This window comes from Haemorhous mexicanus, chromosome 3 (genome assembly GCF_027477595.1).
Source record: "Haemorhous mexicanus isolate bHaeMex1 chromosome 3, bHaeMex1.pri, whole genome shotgun sequence".
Lineage (NCBI taxonomy): Eukaryota > Metazoa > Chordata > Aves > Passeriformes > Fringillidae > Haemorhous > Haemorhous mexicanus.
This window is the reverse complement of record NC_082343.1, coordinates 35802334-35825828: the sequence shown is the minus strand read 5'-3', so window position 1 is coordinate 35825828 and position 23495 is coordinate 35802334. Positions and strand designations below refer to the sequence as shown.

At 36.4% G+C, this 23495-nt stretch overlaps 1 protein-coding gene across 3 annotated transcripts in view; it reads left to right on the top strand.

The window, feature by feature from the left end:
- The window catches only part of CRIM1 (cysteine rich transmembrane BMP regulator 1), a 172783-nt gene that overhangs the window by 82730 nt on the left and 66558 nt on the right, over positions 1-23495 (top strand). For all 3 annotated transcript variants that reach the window (XM_059841364.1, XM_059841365.1, XM_059841363.1), the window contains 2 exons: positions 4894-5014; positions 21015-21136. In XM_059841364.1, the coding sequence (XP_059697347.1) occupies positions 4894-5014; positions 21015-21136 (243 nt within the window). The remainder of the gene's footprint in view (positions 1-4893; positions 5015-21014; positions 21137-23495) is intronic.

Here is a 23495-nt window from a genome sequence, read left to right as displayed (position 1 = left end):
AACTGTAGGCAAGAAGAGGAGAGAGGAACTGAGCTGTATGAACTGTTACTGAAATGCCATATTGCTAGAAAAATATGGGTGATGAACAGAGTAAGGCCTGGGAGGTTGGTATTCATGGAGAGACTCTTGTGGGGCTGCTGTCATCAGTTTTGCTGAATGTGTCAGCAAGTCTATGGAGTTAACATGTTCAACAGAGAAAAATATGTTTCTGCTATTTGCCACAGACCTAAAAACATTAGTTCTGTGAGTAATGCTTCCAGAACACTCTTCCTGCATCTCTATGTCTGTATAACCAGCCTCAATAGGGATTTTGCAGCAGCAAGGGCTTTTTGGTAGAAATAAAGCTGGGAGGACTACTTCCTATGACAGCAGTGCTGCTGTATGCCAAGATAAAGGTCTTGTGCAATTAAAACATAAATTGTGTTTATTTCTGTTCCTTAAAAAAAATATCACTGCTCTCCAGTTAACTCTGGCATTTGAGTTGGGAACCTTCTGCTGAGAACTGCGTGTGTTCAAGTGCTGTGATTGGCAATGGAGTTAGTGAAAGGAAAAGAAAGTGTTTCCTCAACACTAAATTTGAGAATAAAAATAAAATTATTCATTTTGAGATCCACTTCTGCTTCTGCTCCTTTTACTTTAGGAATACAATTGTGAAGGCATTGGTGTTCAGTTAAAATGAATACTGAAGAAACTTCGTAGCTTAGTCGTTGATGTCTATTAACCTCCAGATTAATTTGCTTTAAATGGTCTTACCTGTTGCTTCACCAAGTATCTCATCACAGTTGTGGCACCTACTGAGAGCGAGTGTGTCATGCTCATTGTTTTACTGTGGTTGCAAAGCTCAGAGATGAGATAACCCTGGTTTGGTTCCATAAGACACCTCTTTTATTCCTACCACCTGTGTGTAATTGTCCATTCACAGTAGGGAATTTAGTCAATTTGCATTGAATTTAGTTTTAAGATGGGGATTGCATTTCTCAAAACATAATTTCAATTTTTTTTTTCTTAGAGATAGTTTGAATGAGCAATATCAAATGGAACTGCATAATGTGTTAACAACAAAACTAAAAATAACCCAAAACAAGATTTTTGGGAGTGTATGTGCTGGGAACATGAACTATGAACAAGGACATTTTTTAAATCATGTTTGTTTGTATAAACATGATTGAGTTAAAATCTAAATTAAAATGTTTTTTGCTGAAGTGTTGGTAGGAACTCTAGCTGTCACTTCTGAATAAAACAAGCTAAATAGTTACTTTGGCAGTTGTCCAACAGATGCTTGTTGTACCTTTTTTGAGAATTTTTGTTGTTGCATATGGTGCAATGGAGGGTGTCATATTTTAGTTTCTGACATCTTTGGGAAAGCATTGGGAAATGTCTGTCATGATAGACATAACCTGTGTTGAAAGGACTACTCATTTGTCATTTTTCAGAAGTCTTTTTGGAAGAGCTTTCATTCACTCATCTCCAGCATGGCCTGAAATTTTTTTTTTCCCTCCACCAAATACTGGTTTAAGCACAATTGTAAAGCAAATGTTATTGTTTTTCTTACTTCTTTGGGGAATTCTGTGCAGTCAGGGTTGATGGAAAGTCTGAGACTGGCAGCATAATTTTGTAGGTAGTGTGTAATGACGCACTTGGAAGGAGCTTGTGCTCCACCCTGATCCAGCTTCAGTATTGAAAATCAGATCTGGAGCTTATACAGTCTTGCACTAAAGACAAGGGTCAGCAAAATCAAGTTTTTATAAAGAGCTTAGAGAAATAGAATTCTATAATGTTTTTCTTTCGCACTCTGTTACTTACAGAATAGTACTTATATTGTTTTGTTGCATGATTTGTTAAAAGCTTATGTTGACAGAACTTGAGATAGGAGTGGGAAAGGATTGGACAGAAAGAGTGGGGAAGAATTATAGATGCATTTCTAATGAAGCTGGAGAAATGGCTTTTCAGTTGGCAATGAAGGTGAGGGAGGGGACAAATCAACAAATGTGGAGATCCATGTTGGGAAATGCCTGGGATCAGGCATATAAGAAAGTGGTTCAGACAGTGATATAGCTCCATTGAAGGTCTAGGAATGCTGTTGTTGTGTGTAATATGTTCCGAGTTTCATGGAATGTAAAAGGGACAAAGCTTTGTCATGGGGAGATACTTCCTTTCTACTTCTCCCATGGCAGACAGTGTGACTGCCAGTATCATGTGTAGTTGTGTTGTGTTGTGCTGTTCATGAGTTGAAATGCATCTGGACTGAAAGCAGAGGATGTCATGTGATACTTCCACGCTGTAAAAGCAGACTGTGTATCCTTGTACTGAACCCTCAGAAATTTGCAACTTTTGAAGCCTTAGCCTGTACTGAGCCACTGTTTCATCAGAAATACAAATACTGACTTGTTTCTTCACCATTCAATGCTTAGGTATTTATTTAGATCTTGCCCTAAAAACTGTACATTGTATTAGTTGAAGAGCCAGCCTTTTTATTTGTTGAAATATGTCAGGGTGAAACATAACACACTTAGTGTACTTTGATAACTTGCTCTACTAGAAAGTTTTATTCACCTGGTTTCATTTGCAATTTCAAAACCTTTGGTTTTGTAGTCTACAAAGGCGGTAGCACATGACTGCAGATATGTCAGGGTCTGCAACCATGGCAGGGTTTCTGCTACATTCTTGTAGAAAAATGGTAACTCTCAGATGCTTCTATATACAAATTCAGTGTATGTGAATATTCTTGAAGACTTGTAAGCAAAGGCTGATTGGGTAAATCTTCACTGCTAGAAAATTGGAACTCATATTTATGAGTTCTTGAAGACACAGATTTGTCAAACTGTATTTAAAGCTTAAAGTTTCTATGGGAGACAGAAAAAGTTTAGAATAAGATATATAATTACAGCTGTTATTATATATAACAATAAACCTTTCATGAAATGTACAGATATTATTGGAGGATGTGAAAAGAAAACTAAACGGTCAGTGGCAAATGTTTGCAGTCTTATTTTTCAGGACAGTAGTTCAGCTAATCTGGGAGATACCTTTTAAAGAAATGAAAAATCCATTTACAGGCTGTTCTGTAACTTCAGAATATTTTCAGCTTATCTGTTAGTTTCTGTCAATACTTTTTCCAGTTTGAGAAACCCATTTAAATCTGAAAGAAAGTAGGAACTTTTTTTCCTTTTTCAAATATTTTTCATTTCTTATCTGTCTTCATCTCTCTCCTGTGAGGAAACTGTGAGAGAGTTGGGACTGTAGCATCTGGAGAAGAGAAGGCTCAGAGGAGATCTCCTCAACACACCTGAACGGGGTGTAAAAGCAGAGCCAGGTTCTTTTCAGTGGTGCCTAGTCACAGGGCCAGAGAGGCAAGAGGCACAAATAGAAACGCAGGAGGTTCCCTCTGAATTTCAGGAAGCACCTTTTTCACAATGAGGGTACCTGGGCACTGACACAGTTTTCCCAGAGAGGTAGTGGAGTCTCCATCCATGGAAATATTGAAAAGCCACCTGGGCATAATTTGAGGCAGCCAGATCTACAGGGCCTGGCTTGGGAACCTCTAAGAGGTCTGGCCAACCTTGGCTGCTTTATGATTAATCTAATATAGGATAATTAATCTAATAATGATAAAGAGAAAAAGTTTAAGTAGTCTTAACTTGGGGTTTGTTTGTAATGTTTTTGAAGTTTGTACTTGATGAAAAAAAGACAGTCTGGGCTGCTTTTCAGTGTTAACGAGCCATGTACTATCACACTGTAACCACTGCAATGGAAATAGGAAGAGCAGATGTAATTCTGAGCCTGATGGCTCACAATGACAGAATCAGTTATTGCTGTGTAGCACTGAGGATCAAGATTGAAAAATGTGCAACCAGGAGAGGAAGAATGGCCCTTTGAAGGTTATGAGCTCTTGCAAGAAATATGGGTAGCTTTGTCAAGCTGCTTTAATAGTTCTGTAAGCTGCTGTGATAGTGTCAATATTGCAGTGAAGTTTAATCAGGAATCAGGGATATTGTGCTGCATAATTTACAGTCTGATAATATTCTGTTCATCCTTCTTGCTCAGTCAGAAAGTAGCTCATTTCTTAAAGAGGGAACTGTGTTTTTTCTGCACTTTCTAAGTATAGTTATGAAAAGGCCTAGCAGATACATGTTACCTGAGCTGGTAGTGTTTGTTACATGGAAGACTTAGGACCAAATAAGAGCAAGATGTGTTTTAGCTTTCCTGAGTATAACTTAGAACATTTAATATATTTATATATTTAAATATTTAGCCTGGTTTGGGGTTTTTTTCTTTTGGATTTCTAGACATTTGTTGCTTTCTAAAAACTGTTGGTCAGTCTTTCTTGTTAAGTAGAGTTCTTCATCTCGCTAATGCAGAAAGATTTGTGAACTTGCATTGCATTTTTGCCATATATAAATATACAAACAAGACAACCTAATAAAATAGTCCTTAAAAATGTATATTAAATATGCACATGCATATCTGTAGTGTCTCTTTATTTTTCCTGTAACCCAAGTATTTTGCTGTTTAAACAGACTTTAATTAGTTAAAAATTAAACATTGAATTGTTTACCATTTTTAGAGCTGTAGGAAATATATATTCTTCCATAACTAGGGTGCTTCAATTAGCTAATATTCACGGTTTTAATGATTGTGTAAGGTTGCCTGTCTAACTTCTGTAAATTTTTTTTATTAACTATTATCAGTTCAGTTGCTTCCTAATAACTTTATAAAGTGAGTCTTAAAGAGAAAGGGAGGCTTTTTGTAATGTTACCCAGCAAGCACACATTCATTGGATAATTTTTGTGACTTAAAAGGCTGATGCAATAAGTGGTTGCTTATGAGGAAGTAATGTGCAGAAAGCTTCTAAAGCATGAGTAAAAGAAATGTTCTTCTTCCCTTCCTCCGTAGTGTTCAGTGTGGATTGCAGCACAGTCGAATGCCCTCCTGTTCAGCAAGTTGTTTGCCCCCTGGATAGCTATGAAACCCAAGTCAGGCTGACGGCCGATGGCTGCTGCACCCTGCCCACAAGGTTGGTGTCTCGATGGCTCAGTCATTTCTAACTTGTTCTCGACAACTCAAGCACTGTAAATACAGAATAAGAATGCACACTTCTGTGACAATAAATGCTAATACTGAATATGAATATCACCTACACAAAGTAGGTTATTTCTGGTGGAAGTACAGAATCGTGTATTTTCAAAGCAGAAAAAAGGTTTTCACGGGACAGATGCATGAAGTTGGTTTCTGCTAAAATTATTTGAGGAGTTCATGTCTCTAGATTGACTTTCAGATAATTCAATTATTTTGCAAAAGTTTACTTTTGAAGGTGTTTGATGGTAAGGAGTTAAGTGATGGAGATGACAGAAGTCATGCTAGAAAAAATCTCATCTAGTTAAAGAAGAAAAAACATCCAATTTTTTGCTTGACCACTTTAAAAAGTGAAAGATGGAACTCTCTGGAACTGTAGGGGAACAGAAATTTCAAGTACTTGCTTGCATTTTAACTTCTCTTGTTGTTCAAGTAGGTATAACTTACTGTGATTAAAAAATTAAGACACTTTTAGAATTTGTTTGACAGTTTTTAGAATATTTATGCAACACTATTTGAGTTTGTGTTTTTATAACAAATTTCCCAAAACCTGATGCATGAATATGCCAAATAAATACATATTCAAGGAAAAAATTAACATAAATGAAAAGGTTTTACACCAAAAACAAAATTTTTCTTGTAGACGTAGCTAGTTAACTTACTTAGTGGAAAGTCAGTGCAGCCATAGAATACTGTCATATTCTCAGTCCCTTGTGTAAAGTGGTAGAAAACTTGCAAATAATTAAGAAAGTCAAAGATGGCAAAGATTGTGTAATCAAGGTTGTTCTCTTTTGAGAACCCTTTGGGTGCACATTTACTGTGGCATCTTCTCAGTATCCTCCCTTTATTCTTTGACATATTTTCTGTAAATTTTCTAGGAACTGAATGATGTATTGGTTCAGAGCTGACCTGGCTAGCTGGGGCTGTGCAGGAGTCTGCAGATTTTATGCAGTCATCATACTGCCATTGTTGCAAATAGAGCTCAGCATGTTCAAGACAACTAGAATAAAATGCTGCTAAAGACTGTATTCAGAAAGATAGATTATAAAGTCAAAGAAGCAGTCACAGATTAATATTTCATACATTTAGAGTTTAGGTTAACATTTAGTAACATTGATACACTAGAAAGATTAATGGTACATTTTTACTTCCAAATTTGTTTCTGCTTGTTGGATTAAAAAGTGATACATAAGCCAAATTATTTTTGTTTCACAAAAGTAAAATTATGTTCTATTTTTATGCAGTTTAATATAACTTATGGTTTGCAAGTGCTTGGGTGAAGAGAATGAAAAATATCCATTTCATTCTTTGTCAGTGATAATTTCAGTGTTCCTTCTATCAGGAAATATAGAGTACCAAGAAAATAAATCTTCATTTACTTCAGAAAAATCACCAGTTTGAAATATCTTCTATTTCTAGTACACATGTGTGAACTGATCTTAAATAGAACACCTAGAGCAAGCACGTTCTTGAAAGAACCTTTTTATTTTGTTGCGAATGTTTAAAAATAAAGTCGGTTTGCTGGGCGCCAACCGATGACTGTCGGTGTGTGTGGCAAGTCAGTGATGAAAGCAGTGTTCCCTTCTCCTGTGCACAAAGGTCCCAACTGTACAAGCAGGCTTACAGCATGTGAATTACTAGATGGTTGTGGATTCCTGAAACCTCTTTGAAATCAGTCGTTGCACATTCCTGGGATCAGAGTTTAACAAGAGGTCAGAGCTAGGATAGAGGAGTACTTAGCTCCTGGAGCCTTCGGATCTGAAGGGGTTTTGTGTTAATACCTCTGCCCTCCTTGATGTATAAAACTGCAAAATACCTCCACAATTAGCATAACCTAGTATGTCTGCAGGCAGGTAGAAACAATTGTAGGTGTCTGGCACTCCTCCATTATTTTTTAATTTCATGTCTCAGTCTACGTTGCTATATGTTGTTATTAAGTGGGTTGCTATTTGGATTGCTTTAAATCAGCCAAAGCAATAATACATTTTTTAATGGAGTAGGTAAGAAAGAAAGAAGAACTGAATCTGGCAGCGGTATGATCTTACAGATGCTTTACATGTTGTGTGCCTGCTAGAAATATATTTAGTTATTTTGATTTTCATATATTACTGTGCTTCTTAAGGAAGACAGTGCCATAGTCATCATTCATGTGCTGTAAGTAAAGATTTTATTTGAAGGGAGGAATAAAGGAGCACAGACGTGGGGATAATAGAAAAGAAACCTTTTAAAGAAGATTAGAGAAAAGAGAAGTGCTTGTATGAAAAGAGGAAACAGAAAGGGAAACAAAGTGCAGTTACATGGAACATGAAAATTGAGCCAGTTGACTTCAGGTTCAGTGTTTCCTCAGATTTGAGGAGACACCCTTTATATCTGAAGGGTCTCTGTGAGACTTGCATGTTAAAATTACAGAAAAAAAAGTATGGTAGGAAAATGGGATGGTTATCCTTAATTTCAAAATTTCCAAATAAAATATTAAGAATGATGAAATATCAACATGGTATTTTCTGAGATTCAGTTTAGAATCACCTAATTGCATATCATATCTCTTTTTCATTGTTAGAATTAAGTTCAAAAGAAGTGGCACTGTTTTTTTTTTTTTTAAGTGTACATTTGAGAATAATTTATTAAAAGCAGAGGCATTGTTCTGTAAGGTCATGGACTTTAGACAGTCATTTAGACTTCATGAAATTGTGTTTTCAAGACTATAAACTCTTTGAAGAAATTATGATTGTCTGTTTCATTTACTGCCACTGAAATAAAAGAGTAATACAAACAGAACCAGAAAGCAATTAAAGGAGAGTGCCATGGTTAGAGACAGATGACATGTCACTGAGCTGGTTAACAAGTAGTTGATAATTTCACATACAGAAGGAGCAGATTGACTTCTGCTGCACATCTTGTTCTTGCCCTGTTCCTTGTGCATAATATGCTGGGAAAATGGAGATCTTTAAATCTGATGATAAATTGGCATTTCTTTTGTGAGCAAACTCTTGAATGTGTACTCATAACAATGAAAACTCCTTGAGCAGTGCCGGGGGAAAAGTGGGGATAGTAAACATCTGATACCCTAAATGCTTGTTCTTGCACTCAGAGGTTACATTTAGTGTCACACTGATTTCTAATGCAGTGCTTCAGACAGAACAAAACATACTGATTTGGCATCAACATCAAAATACCAGTTGCTTCAGCTTTCATCAGGCTGTTATGAGACACTTATCTTAAATTTCCAGCAATTATGTTAGGAAAGCTAAATGTTTGGAAAACAGGAAAACAGCTATTATGTTAGGAAAGCTTAGAACAGTCTGTCTCTGGTCTTGGTAAAGATGCTTGCTTCTCCAAGGAGGTTGTTGAACAAAAAGTGTATTAGAGCTCTTACAGAAAACATTACTGTAGGTTTTTTTTAATGCAGGTTTGTGATATTCTATTAGAAAGCTGAATGTGTCAATATCAGCTTTATAGAATCTGTTCTCTTCCAATGTTCCCAGTTTTTCCTGTTGTAAATGAAGTTTTTTCAAATTTACAGATTCCTTTAGGAATTTATTTTTAAGTGTAAAAATCTTTATCAAAATCTGTCTTATTTTTTTATCAGTGAAGAATGGAACATGACAATGATTATAAGTCATTTATATTTTTATTGCTCACATAGTTTTGTGCATGTTTCGTAAGATTTTTACAACATAGTATATGGCCTGTTTGGATAGCTTTGCTCCTAATATTTTTGGATTTTCTTTTTTTTCTTTGTGACTGTTGTCAGAATAATTTGGAAGTTTAGTCTTTATTAGGTCTCTGCTTCTTGCTACTGTTTTATACCCCTGCTTCCGTGCTATCATCTGTTATAGATTTGGTAATTTCAGGATTCATTCAGTGCTCTGTTCTCAGAGATATTTCACACACACACTCCTCCCCCTGCCCTCAGCTATTCTTGGTCAGTCTTTTAATAAAACCAGATAACCAAGAAAACTCCATAGAGAGCAGTGAGATGTTAGCACTGTGCCAATATTAAAAATTACAAAACCTAAGTAATTAAATCCGGTTGTCTTGTTATCAGTTCTGAGAAAAATAGTGGAAAACTGATAGAGGATTGAATTAAGGATTAAAGGATGTAATTATAGCTAGAAGCAACCAATGTTGCTGGAATCTGATTTGGTCTTCTGAAGATAGTTTGCCTTAAAAACTTGACCATCAGAGTGCCTTCCTTTCAATTTCTGTCTTCCATCGTCTCTAGTAATTTTTTTAAATTGGATTCTAGCTTTAAACAAAACAAACAAACAAATTAAAAACAACTAGGACTTTTTAATTAAGATTGTCTCACAGGGTTTACTTTATAAAATGGAAATGTATCCCCTTCCCCAAACTACTTACCATTGAAGGACATTTCCCACGCCTCCCTCAGATTTTTGTGAGTGACTCAGTCTCAATGAGTCAGCATCATTTTCCTTTAGCTCCTGAGAGGAACTCTTGCAGCATATGCATGCTGGCTTGAATATCTTGCTGTTAATATAGGATATAGTAGTATTCTTCTGAGAGGAGAGTCCAGGATTAGTATGCTCGCTAAATCCCAGTAGTAAGTTTGCTTCACATGCTTCTTAAAAAAGTGCACACCATAATCCTTAATATGTTGTAGATTTGAAGAAATTCAGAAATAATTGATATATGTAAATCTATCAAATTTTCCAGTATTTTATTTTCTGCCTGAATCCTACCTTTAAAAAACGCAGTTTCAAGAATGATGTGGTGGGATGAGGAGAAGATAAAGCAATTGTAAATTAAGCATAGCAGGAACAGGTAAATTTCATATGCCAAAAAAGTGATTAAAAGCTTTTTACAGATGCAGTCTTGCAAGATTGGAGCCCAGAAGGCTTGGGCTTGATGGATGAGCAAATGAAGATGCTTTGAATTGGACCATTTAACTATCACTTAGTTACAGGTAGCTGAATGGCATTACAAAGGCAAACCTCTCAGTTGGCTCAAGTGGCATGAAGGAGTAGGATTACATTTGTATTGTTTGGAAGAAAACCTCTGAAAAATTCTTAAATGAATTAGTCATAGAATTCCTTTTTCCTTGTTTAATAGTCTTTGCCCTGTCATTTTTCTCTTGTATGTGGCTAAAATGTCTCAATCTGGGGCTGCTGTGAATGGCAGTGCCACTGTTTGGCCTGCAGTATAGTAAAGAAGTAAAAGGTGCTTGGTCAGCAAGCCCAGGTCTCTGGATGATCAAATCTTGGTTTACATTTTCATCATCTACTCAGCCCCACTGGAGGGTCAGAGGGGCAGTTAGTATGTGCATTAAAGATTTACTTAGAAAACAGCCCAGTTCTTCCTCCCACCCCAAATTTTTAAATATTTTCATTTTTATAGAGCTCATGGAAATGAGTAATACCTTGATTTAGTAGGAAATAGTTTTTTAGATAAGGTTTAATTTAAGCCATATCTGGATAGAAATGGAATATAACTTGGAAAAGAACTAGACTAAAATTTTCTATCATATTTGATTGCCTTTCAATTTATGACATAGTAGGAAGGAGAGTAAATCTACACAAATGTACATCACTTTAAGAATCTTCTTAAGAGAATGCTCTTTTTTATCTCTACTGAAATATTTTTAATGTGAGTGTGCATTATTTATCAGTTCTAAAGGCATTAAGGCTAAGTAGCAATCTAGCTTTAAAATTTGTGTATACCGTTGCTGAATTGGTTTTGATTCCAAAGGAAGAAATTACCTATTTTATTACTTCTAATCTTTTGTTTCTAATAAAAACTTATGTTGTCTTAGGCACAATAGAGATATCACTTGAGAAATTCACCATTAGCAGTTTCACTTGTACTTTTCAGAAAACCTATAGATACGTTAAAAGCCATGGTGTTCTTTCATGTAAGTGAATTGAAACAAGGGTCCTGTGGCAGTTGATTATGCAAAATCACATCTCTTTAGAGAGCATTTAAGTTTATGTAGAATTAATGTAGTGATAGGGCAAGTGATAATGGTTTTAAACAGAAAGAGTGTAGATTCAAGTTAGATATTAGGAAGAAATTTTTCACCATCATGGTGGTAAAACACTGGAACAAGTTTCCCAGAGAACAAGTAGATGCCCCATCCCTGGAAGTGTTCAAGGCCATCTTGGATAGGGCTTTGACCAGCCTGGTCTAGTGGAAGTTCTCCCTACACGTGGCAGCTGTTCTATGATTCCATGATCTTTTGTCCTCCTAGATGACTTTGTCCCATAATAAATTACTTTTACTGTACTTTATCTGCTTTTATGGCACTTGGACATGTTGTTATTGTATCATATATTGTGTCCACAACCCGTCACAGCATTAGCCAGGGTTGTGTATTTCATGTTACACCAGTGTCTAGGCAACCTAGTGCCAGCAACACAAAAATCAGCACGGTTCTTTTCTTCTCATTCTGTGACAGCCACCAGAATCGTAACTGGGAAGTTTACTGTTGTAAGTTCCCTTTTAAGCTATTATCAAATATATTTCCATTATATGAGAGCACCCATACAGAGGTAGTTGGATAATGTTTTTATTCTGACAGCGTCTGTAGAGGTGGCCTCTGAGTCCCTGATTAACTTTGCAGCTATCCCATTTAGTAGGAAGGGTATTGTGCACCTGTTCTGTTCATTCTTCTTAGCTTTTAGGTTGTTTCAGATCTTCTCTATGTCGTTCCTTGGGACTCTCACATTTGTCTAGATTTTCTTAGGTCTTCCTGTCCTAAGACCTTAATTTCATGAAAATGTTTTGGTGTTCCATACAGCATTCACCGCTTGGATCCCTTCAACTTTCTTCAGAGGACTGTCATGATTTTCCAGCAAGTGTAACTTTTTCCTCATTTTCTCCTGTACCAGTAACCTCTCTTAAGCAACTTTTGCTGATACAGAGATCTCCCTTGTATTTGATCTAGAATTTTAACTCCTTCTCCTCCACCCATCTCATCCTCAAGAATTGGTATCCAAGAGAAAGTGGTTGTGGATCCTAGTTTTTGCTAGAGGAAGGTTCAGCTGGAACTGGTAAGAGGAGTCATAGATCCAAGACCTGTATCTTCCTGAGATTTCTTTTCAGGGATTGGCTTCTGAGTAACCTGGCTAGCTGGATCAAAGGTCTGTTTTAAGGACTCTGCGGAAGCTTTTTTATGCCCTGAGTTCTGTCATCAGCTTCTTAGAAACTCTGGTTTCTAATCCTGGCCAACTTGCTCAGCTCAGGCTGTTTCTCCTGCACTTGAGCTCTAGCAGACCACTTTGCCATCCCAAGAGCGTCAGTACCATGGTAGTGTAACACTTGATGTTGAATTGCAGACTCTGCTCCTTATTGAAGAGGCAGGTTTACATTGAAGGAAAGCTCTACATTGATGACGGCTGAACCCATCCCATGTTCCATTCAGGCTTGCAGCAGGCTTTTGTTTAATGGTTGGTGAATAGAACACTGCAATCTTTTGGAAGTTTCATAATATCTGGATAGAGGTGTTTAGGCATTTTCATTCTAGTCTTTAAAATCCTCAGAAGTTAGGAAATGGTGAATATTTTTCCCAGGAAAACCATTTTGCTTCATTCAGCTCTGCTGAGATGTTCAGTCCTGCTTACAGACTGCCCTGTATTGAATATCCACAAAATGCGAGGATAACAAGGATGGTGTGTAACCTTTCTAGGTGACCAGTGTTTCATGTCTGTCTTCTCCTGATGTCTTCCAGGAGAGGTAATGAATTGCTGAACTCAGAGTTCAAGCATTCCCCTTCTTCCCCACTACAGCTGCCTCAGGAATTCCCATGTGTTCTCAGTGTGATGGTAGTTATTGCTGCCTTGGCGTTGAGCCTCACCATGTGGGTTGTTTTGGCCAGCAACCATATTTTCTTGAAGTACAGAGATGAGGAAAAGATGATATGTTGGTTGGTTGGTTGGTTGTTTCTTTAAAGCCATCTCAGTATAAAACTTGAACAGAAGCTCTTGAAACACGAGGCATTTTTTGAGCCTGATGGCTGATTCCTGAGTGTCAGAGACCTCAGACAAGGAGAGGAAACATGAGAATGTTTGCAGAAGAAATAGCCTGTAAATCTTTTGCAGAAGAAGCTGTAAGACACTGTAAAGACAGAGGTCCCTGCTTGTATCTTTTAAAAGATCAGCGTTTTGTGCCTGTATTATTTGTTAAAAATACACATCTGTGGTCTTCCACCAGCTTCTAGGAAATACTTAATTGGAAAACCTGAAAGACAATGCCACCTAAAGGAAGAAGCACATTTCCCAAGAGCAAAACAAAACAAAAAAAACATTTGCAGTGGGGGAGGAAGTATCAGTGATAGCTATGCAAGCAGTTTCCTTTTTATGGAAAAATATCTGTAGTATTCTAATCTATGTGCCAAGTTAATGGTATATTTACTCTTCCACTGTGAAACTTGGAAAGAAATTTCAAGCCAGATAAATTAAAGTGACTCCTAATTGTGTCTCCTTTTAGGTGGTGTTTTATGCTTGAAATTAGAATGATGTTGTAGTGTCTATAGAATTTGGTTTGTTTCCATTCTTTATGATCAAGCTGGTGTGTGACCTCTTTCAGCTTATAATAAGCTGGTAAATACGTTTGTTTCAATTTTTGTTTTCACTTGTTGGTCCAACAATTAGTGTGTACCTTGATAACACTGAGTATTGTTTTTCCTCTTTCTCCTGAGACTTCCCACTGTGTTTTCTGTCATTTATTCTACTTAATCAGCTATTAGCTTGTTTGGAAATTGAATAAGTGATTTAGTTGAGAATAATTTCTGACTTGAACAGGCAAATTTCTGTTTGTATCACAGAGATCAATAATGTCTGACTGCTGTCTTCAGACTCACAAGTGCACAGATGTCTAGGGAGACCCTTGTACATAATAATGCAATAGAATTATAATTTGGATGCTTGCATTTTAAAAGGAAAATAGATATGAATTCCCCAGCAGTTTCCAATGGTGCTTGGAGCAGATAATATCAACATTGTAGAGGTTATATGAAGAGTGTGAAGTTGTGTTTGCTGTAGAAAATAGCGGGAAATGTCATGTCAGAATTCAGCAGCCACAAATTCTGCTTATTTCTTCCTTCTTAAATTACTGAATAATTAAGTGGAACTGAAGGTTGTGGACCATTTTAAAATGAAAAGTGGTTTCTCACTGCTCTTCTTTGAAATGTCATTGGTGAATTTCAGTCTGGTTTCTGCAAAAGCATTGCAGTTCTTGCATGCATGGTTTCTACTACACAGAAAGGGTCTCATTAATTGAGTAGAGTTGTTTGGTCTCAAAACCACTTAGACTTTAGAGCAAATTTTGGTCTTCATTTTTATTCAAGATCAGATCAAATGGGGACTCTGAGCAATGTGATGTAGTTGAAGATGTCCCTGATCATTGCGGGGGTGGGACTGGACTAGACAACCTTTAAAGGTTCCTTTCCAACACAAACCATTTTTTTTTTAACCTTCCCTAAACTTGTACAGAATTGCATTTAGGGATTTGAGAAAGGTGTTCAATAGCATGAATGGCATGGAAAAAACTAAACTTGAAATAATTATTAGGGTTTGGATTTTGTTCTTGTAAAGAGGAGAAAGTGGTCATGAAATTAAACAGTCAAATAAATTAAACAGTAATGAATTTTGGGGAGGTTTTTGGGAGTTTTTAATTTTTTGTTGGTTTTCAAGTGGTTTTTTGTTTGCTTATGGCAAAGCCATCTCTGATGGCTTAGTTTTAGAGATATATGTCATTCAGGAGTAAGAAGGTTTAGAGTTACAGGAATATGGAAGTTTATGAATTACTTATAAAACTATCATCTATCTGTAAGTGATTTTTGAGCAGAAGTCCTCAGGAATTGTGTTTTATTTGTAAGAGGATCAGATATTTATAATTCCTCATTAAACAGTAGTTGAATAAGAAAAGAAATAGCTTTTCATAATATCAGAAAACTGCCATTTGTATACATCTTAACTAGTACCTTATTTTTAGATTTGAAATGTTTGTTATATTATGAAGGGTGAAGCTGATAAGCCTAAAAAAAGAGTAGCTGAGATTCACAGTGGTAAAAACCACAGAGACCATCAACAGAAAAAAAGCACCTGCTGGTATGGCAAAATGTAAGATAAATACAGAGTTGAACTAGTTTATGTTGTATTTCATTTCCTGTACTGATGAATTCAATCCATATGTTTGTGCACTTGAAAAAAATCAGCGTGCTTGAAAAGTCATCGTGTTTGGTCACTGGTTGTATGCCTGCTGCATCTCTGGCATCACTCTTTTGTGTCTGTCCTCTTCTGTCTTAGCCCTCAGGAACACAGAGGAGTTGATTTATATTAGTCAAAGGATGAAAGGAAGTTTTTTAGTCAGATGAACTCTTTAGATCCTAATCAGCTTTGGAATCTACTTGATGTGAATGCCGAGTTTTATGACAATTTCCCTTGCTTAGCATCTGTTTGCTATTTCCTAATGCTAATAATATGCAAAAGATGCACAAAAAAATGTTCCCTTTCATGGTATCTTTAATTAAAAGCTAGATAGTTGTCTTTTGTAATATTTAAAAGCCCCCTGTATATAGAACTTACTATACTCATGGAAAAATTCACTGTTGTGTTGGGTGTCTCTAACAATATTTGGATTTTAAAAAGGAATTCTTACTTGGGAACACACTAACTTTGATTTCTCAATAAGTAAACCCCCTGAAAAATTAAAATAGGAAGAACTTCCATATGAGTCAGTTTGCATAGAAGTGATGTAAAACTTCTGAGCCTTAGCAAACAGTCTCATAGTAAGTGTTATATGCAGCTTCCACAGTTTTTCTGTCATCTCTCTTTAGAGGTTTATTATTGATCTTTGAAATAAAATAATGAAAGATTTCCATAAAAAAAGATTTCATTGCTGATTTTCTGAATACTATCTTTAAAACTAAAAATGCATGAAACAGCAAGACTGAATTTGTGAGCAAAAACTCTCCAGCCTGTCTGCCTGAAAATTTAGGAAAATTCTAGTTGAAATTCACGTATGGTGGTATCCCAATGGCTTTGGCTTTGCCTGCAGTGCACACAGTGGCTTTGTCCTGTCTGCTTAACTCACCTTGTGGATTCAAGTGTGAATAACGTGGAAATAATTCTTCAATCATTTCATGAGATTGCTATGTCAATATTTAATTTTGCTGTATCATCATTGCTTATATCATGTGCTTGATGGTAGCTGGGGTCTTGTAGTTAAACTTTCCTTTGCCACTGTCCATCTTTGATAATTCCCTTCTGAAAATTCCTAATTTCACAGTATCCTTAAGTGCTTATTTTATTAACACATCTGTGCAAGTTTTATCTTCTGAAATAAGTGTCCATAATGTTAATGCAAATTGTACTAGATTGCTGCAGGGGGGGTAAAAAAAAAGGACTGTGATAAAATCTCCACAGGAATGTGATGTATGTTTCAGGAATGCTTTTCTCTAGTCTCAATGCTTTAGATTTTAATTTTGTTTTGATCCTCAAAATAAATATCCCTCTTGTCAATACACCCCTGCTTCAACCCTCCCATTCACTGATACTAAATCTTTTTTTCCAGGGTGCCTGTTCTTATTTTCATAGCCATTATGCCTTGTGCCTGGAGAACTCTTTTGATCCTACCATCAAAACAGCTTTTCTGAGGCTAAGCATGCCCTTCTCTCTTTAAATCTGTTTAATAACAGAAGCAAATGAACCAAGATAATTGGATTTGAAGTAAAAGTTGTCATTTACAAGTATTCAATTTGATTTTTTTTTTTAATCTTCTTCCTTTTCCTTTTTGCACTTTTGGAGACATAAAGAAAAGAGCTAAGGGATTATATTTAAAAAAAAAAAAACCCAAACAACAAAAATCAAACCAAAAAAACACCACCACCAACACACCTCAAACATAAACTAAATTAAACTTACTTATCTTCTGAAGAGCTTTAAAAACTGATTTTAAAAATCAGGCCATTTGTATTACTGAAGGAGTTACCTTCCTCATTCTATAAAGCATTGGTTGATGGTACATCATCTCATTTCTGCTTCTTTATATACTGAAGTTTGCCTTGCTGAGTTTTTGAAATTTATAGGATTACTGTTGTTGGGTGGGTTTTTCTTGGGATGGTGATTTTTTGGTGTTGGGTTGCAGATCTTTGGGGTTGTTTGTTTGTGTTTTTAGCCTGAAGAACTGGAGATAATTCCATTTATCAGTCAGGTTGATTTTATATTTGCAAAATTTTAGTGCAGCAAACCTCTTCCTCAGGATTCCTGGTTCCTTCGAGGCCATGCCACCACCCTTTCAGGTGCCATAAAGGCTCTTACATTGCCGTTTGATTCTTCTGATGTCTTTCTGGGCCCTCTTGTAAAGTGATGTTGTACCCTGGTACAGGACTGTTCTTCCTTGTTAAAAGGACACGTTCTTGGCTTGACTTGAGTGCTGTTATGGTAATAACATGCCAAGAGGCTTGTTTCCTTGCAGCCTTTGCTAATAAGGTGTGTCAGGGGCAGATGGGGGTGCCAACTTCTTGGTGCCTCAAGTGCTGCCCTCCCTTTAATGCTAGAACTCTTGGATGCCACAATGCCATTTGAAGTTGCGGCGCTGTCACTGCAGGCCGTGTGCAGGGAGGAGGTGCCCCACAGGGCAGTCGTCTTGGGGCAGGTTTCCTTGGAGCAGCTTCTGCTGGGACTGCTTTTCTTAGGCAAGCTGCAGTTACGGGGGCAGCAGCTCAGAACCAGGCTGGTGCCTTACTGAGCAGCAGTCTGAGCAGCTGAATTTTAGAGAAGTTAGCCTGAGAGGGACCATGGCCACTGTCACCAGGCTTAACTCAAACTGACTTGCTGAACTTCCTCAAGCCTAATGTTCCATTTCCATTGGTAAGATAGACACAGGTGGATAGCTGCCTGTAGCAGAGCACCGACCTGGGTTGATCCATCCATCCCTCTGCTCCAAAAGGCACTTCAGAAAAATCTGTTTCTATAAAGCTCATCTTGCTCTCTTGCTGAGAACGGGATCACTTATTCCAGATTTCCAGATGTTGTTTTGGCAGAGTGACAGCTATGCTCAGCTACCAGAGTTCCTTGGGTTTCTTTCTGACAGACTTCTGTCTCCAAAACAATGTTTTCCATGCTAATAGCCTGGACAATGGTCAAAGGTTTTCCTAGCAGAGCTGGCTGAAAAGAATGAAGACTATTTAAAAGTCCATCTGACATCATTTTCTACTTTGACATTCTCTTATGCATGGATTATGTTTTAACCAAATGGGAGGTCAGTTTATAAAATTTTGGAGTGTTGAGGTTTTGTTTGCTTGCACTATGAGTATGTGAAACTTTCATTACTCTGAAGAGGAGGGAGTCTTTTCTGGAGAAAAAAATGTTGGCTCCCATCAATCTTTTAAATATCTCTTTCATCCCTTTTTATGGAAGATTGTCCTATCTTAAGTTATTTAAAGTGGTGATTCATAGTTTCTTGTGGTTTAGTTTTGTATTTTGGTTTTTGTTTGGGTTTTTTTTTGAGCTGTTGACTGGGAAAAAATGAGAGCGGGAAAGTACAAGTTATTAATAATTTAATATTGCAGTTCTAGGAGTTACAAGGAATTCGAGACAAAAACAAAGAAGATACTTCTGAGAAAGCTTGTTGTGAAGGCAGTAGAACTAAGAGTGGTAATTTCAGCTCATGAAACTTGGAAAATTAAGATCCACACCTGTTATCCTAATGTGTTCTATTTTCTCTAAATTTTCAGGAAGTTTGATTTACCTATTTTCCCAGAGGAAAATGAGAAACATCATCAGGATGTTCAATTCTGGGCTAGTGAAGTGAAACTTCAATTTTTATTTAGGCTTTTAATACCACTTACAGATTGTGTCTGTAGTTTTTTTCTGTCATGTATGTTTTAAAAGTGATTTTGTTTTTGGGTTTTTTTTCATTAGTAACATGTAAGTAGCTATTTCTGGGTTTCATTCTTCTCAGAAAGCAAAAACATCTTTCAAAACAGTCTGCTATGTGGAATGTCCTGGTTTTGCATGGGAGGTACCCTCGACCCATGCAAACCTAGGACATTGGGTTAAGGTACAAATTCCATTAACCTGACAGTGCTAATTTTTCTTTTTCATTGATCACTAGAGGTCATATATTTTTTCCACCCCCACCATCTTCCTGAACTATTGGGACAGCAAAAGTGAGAGATATTAGTAATTCTGTAAAATTATTTACAGTCGTCTTAAAGGGAAACTGCTGTCACAAATCCTTTGGATTTTTTGATCACATGGAGTAGAAGCCAGAATGCCTTTTCTTCCTTCTACATCTCTGATGGCAAACAACACATGGTAAAGAAAATAATTAGGTTCCCCCTGTCTTTGTATTTACAAATAAGTTGAGAAGAAAATGTCACAAGCAAAGATGTGATAAATAAAACTTTGATTTTTGTACTCTTACTTTTTTGTTTAGTCCATTGTTCTTTACTCTTATGGGAAGCATAGTATTATTAAAAAACAAACAAAAAAAATCACCCAAGCAAAGCAAACCAACAACAAAAAAAACCCACCAAACCTTCAAATGCCTGCTTTAAAGGTGTTGCTATACTGTAGCACACATGTGCACATAAAGTTATCTTGATGTGTTTAGCATTATTTGTGAAACTGACTTTATCTCTTTACAGTAACATGCTTCTGTAATGCAGTATTTTAAGAATCCTTTTACATTGTTTAATAAAGGTTCTGTGAGATTCCTTGACTTAACTTGTGTTTCTTGCAAATTTCATTTTGAGTAGTACCTTACACTGGAGAATATAACAATTTTATCTAACACTGATGAGGTTAAAGGGAGAGACATTAAAAACCTCTCTGTTGAGAGGTGATTCTTCCTCATTCATTGGATGCTGATCTGAGATGAAATAGCTGTTGGGCAGTTAAGGAGACATGCATGGCACAGAAGTACCAAACTTCTTGCTTTTTGAGCATAAAGAATAAGAAATGCAGTAAAGGCTGATGCCGCTTCTTGTTGTTTAATGTGGGGATTATCTTGGGATACTTAAAATATTTGAAGTGTTTATTAACAAGTAGAGTTTTTATTTCTTTAACTCATAATTACAGGATGTTCTATTTCTTAAGCAGGAATCTTAAGCAGAATTATATAAGCAGGAATCGTTGCTGCTTATCCCTAAAATGTGCTCATTGTTCAGGGCAAGAACTCTGTTAAATGTAAACTTATCAAAAGTCTTAAGTGTTTGACTTTTAAACTGTTATGTTAATCATAAAGCAAGGAATCTGGAAGCAAACATGACTATTGTTTCTCTACATTTTGTATCTCCCAGTTTGTCAGGCTGTTTTCTTAAATGAGCAAATAAATACTACTTACATGGAGCAAGTAGTCCTTTTAGAATGATCCAAAACTAACCACAGTATTTAATATACCTAGCTTCCCACATTATTTGGCGTCACATGTAATTGGTTTCACCTTCTGCAAACTGCACCACCGTCAACACCAAAAGAGACCTTCCAATTTTCATTCAGCTTAGATTTAATGATTCCAGTCTTCCTTTCTCTTTAATTTTTCCCAAGATTACACTGGATATAATATGGTTTCCTAATGAGAGAACACCCTTCAGATGAAGGGTGCGATTTCTATTATTAGTGTTTCATCAGTTTTGATTATTCAAGACAGAATTGGAGGAGAAGCCTTATTTTGCAAGTGTGGAGAACACAGTTATTACAGTTTTCAAATTTTTACACAGAGCAGAAGAGCACCATTGGTGTTGCACACTGCCACCTTTCTGTTTGCTTGGCAGCCAGCAGAGTTTGGATGGTCAAAAAGAGCCCTTCAGGTTGATAACATATCTTAGTTGTTGAGTTAATATGATGATTCTAAGGCATGAATGTGCCAAAGCTGTAACTTGTGCTCTGACTTTCTGGTTTTCTCTTGCTTATTCCTTCACATTGTACGTGGCTCCCTTTATTTACAGGTTTTTCCTTGCTGTTCTTTGGTTTCAGATGCGAGTGTCTCACTGGCCTCTGTGGCTTCCCCATGTGCGAGGCAGGCTCCGTGCCCCAGATAGTCTCGCGTGGAGATGGGACACCTGGCAAGTGCTGTGATGTCTTTGAATGTGTCAACGGTATGTGAAACTTCCTCTAGCACCTCAACAGGAGAGGCTTTTGTCTCTCTGGGGGATGCTGGGCATTTGCTTATTTCTTATTATGTTGTCAAGATCTAAGAGAATTAATGTTCTTGGATTTCATTCAGTAAGAAGTGGAAGTTTAGGTGAAGATACTGACGTGGGAAACTGTCATTTTGAAGTTGTCACACTGCTTTAGTTTCTGAAGCACTTTTCTCTGTGACTCAGGGAATTATAGTTTTAGCAAGACTTCCTCACTGCATGTCTTTCATACAGTCTTTTGCCAGTAGCAAACACTAGAGGCCTTCTAGAAGTGAAATTTTTGTTAACCATCACAGCTGCTTGTGGCAGCACTCTAAGTGAAGGCATGCTGTTTAGGCTATGGGGTTTGCTTTAAGAATGAAATGCAAAGTAATTTTTAACACATGTTGCAACCTTTAAAAATTATAAGACAGTGTAGGAATATATTTATTATCATTCTTTGCTTCCCAATCTGAATGGTAAGAAAATTCTTAAAAACTTAAATTTTTCCTGTGAGTGACTCTTACCTGAGGACTGTTCTATATGCAGACATGTATGTATATGTGGTCTATATGGTGAATTGTGAAGAAATTATATTTGACTATTGGTAAGGGGGAAAATACTTCTGAAGGATTGCATAATAATTTCTGACCATTAAAAATTACAAGCTGTTGCCGTATTTATTAATTAATATTTATCCAGAAATATTTGATCTTGTTTAGTGGTATGTGTATCAAATGTTTGAAACAGCCTTTATTTTACAATTGCCATTGCAAACGGAGAGAGAGAGAGAGATTTCTACAGGAGAAGGTCTGTGTTATTTGCATATAGCAATATTCTAAATGCACAAATGCTGATTGAAAAATAATAGTACATATAATGGGATATTATATATAAAAATTGAGTTTTCCCATATGAATAAAAGGATTTCTATCATGAAGAGTCACAGATTCCTTAGCTTTTAGAGTAATTCTTTCACTATTTGGGTAAGATTATATGAATGCAACTCATCTGCTTTTTGTTTATGTACACTAAAGTAATACTGATCTTTTTTTCATATTTGTTTCATTCTGCTAATGTATCCTTTCTGAATCTGATTTACCTGTGTGAGACACCTGAATGCAATGTATAATTCAGGATTTACTTTAGTAGTTTGAGCAAGAAATAGAGAGCCAATTTCCAATAGGCTGTCTCAAAGGTACAAACCACCATGCTAATTGCTTCTCTTCAGTCTGCATGTTATTTGTGGATACTGCTTTAAGAAATTACAAAACTGTTGCAATATGTATAGTGTAGCAGGCATGAGATGGAGCTGTTTAAGTTTCCCACTTTTTTTTTGTGACATCTTCATGTCCTATTTCCAAGTAGAAGTTAGATTAATTTGCCATTGGTAACAGTGAATTCGGACTGCCTTTAGCACTGTTGCCCTGGGCATCACTGCCTTATTGTGCGCTGTAGCTCACTCCAAAGATCCAAGCTGCTTTTGAATCAAGATTCCTTCTTACCTCTCAGGCTTTCTATACTTTAATAGCCTATGAATACAGAGTAAATTGGAAGAAGAAATAGGAGTTTTTGAAGGGAAGGTGGTGCTACAGAGGGACGCAGAAAGGGAGGATTGGAGAAAAATTAAGGTTTTTGCATTTGTCTTACATATGTCCTTAAAAATTTTTTTTAATATATTCCAGGCCAGTATCAAAATTATATTTAATAAGTTCCTCTTTAAAAAAAAGAAAAAAAATCCTGAGAAAACTGGTCAGAAAAGTTATATACTTTTTTTAGAAAAATCACATTTGTTGGTATGTTCGTTAGTGCTACAATCAAATTTTATAAACTAATGCTGTATGATGTGATTTTAAAGTGCTTCAACCAAACTTCCAGGTGCAGTTATTAATGATGCTCCATTTTGAAAAGAAGAAATAGTTATAAACCTGAAGATGATCAATATTTTTAATAACAATCTGTGAGCAATTGTGAAACTACTCATGAATGTGTGACATTTGTATTGTGTGGCATATCATTGGTAGAGAAGACGGAGTAGTCATAGAACATGATCTGTATTGCTTTATAATTCCGGGTTTTTTCAAACGCATTTTAGCATGTTTAGGTCTTTTTTTTTTTTTTCAGGGACAACTACTACAAATAAGCCCTCTACAACTTCTAAATTCCTAGAAAACTAATTCTGACAACAACTTCTAGATTCATGTTTAAAGCAATGACAAACTGGTACATGTGTGTGCATGTGTGCAATATAGCCCTACCATTACTTTTGTCCGTTTAAGATGAAGAGGAGGGAGGAAGGTTCTCAGTAAAACTGATAGTTGAATTTAATATTCAGTTC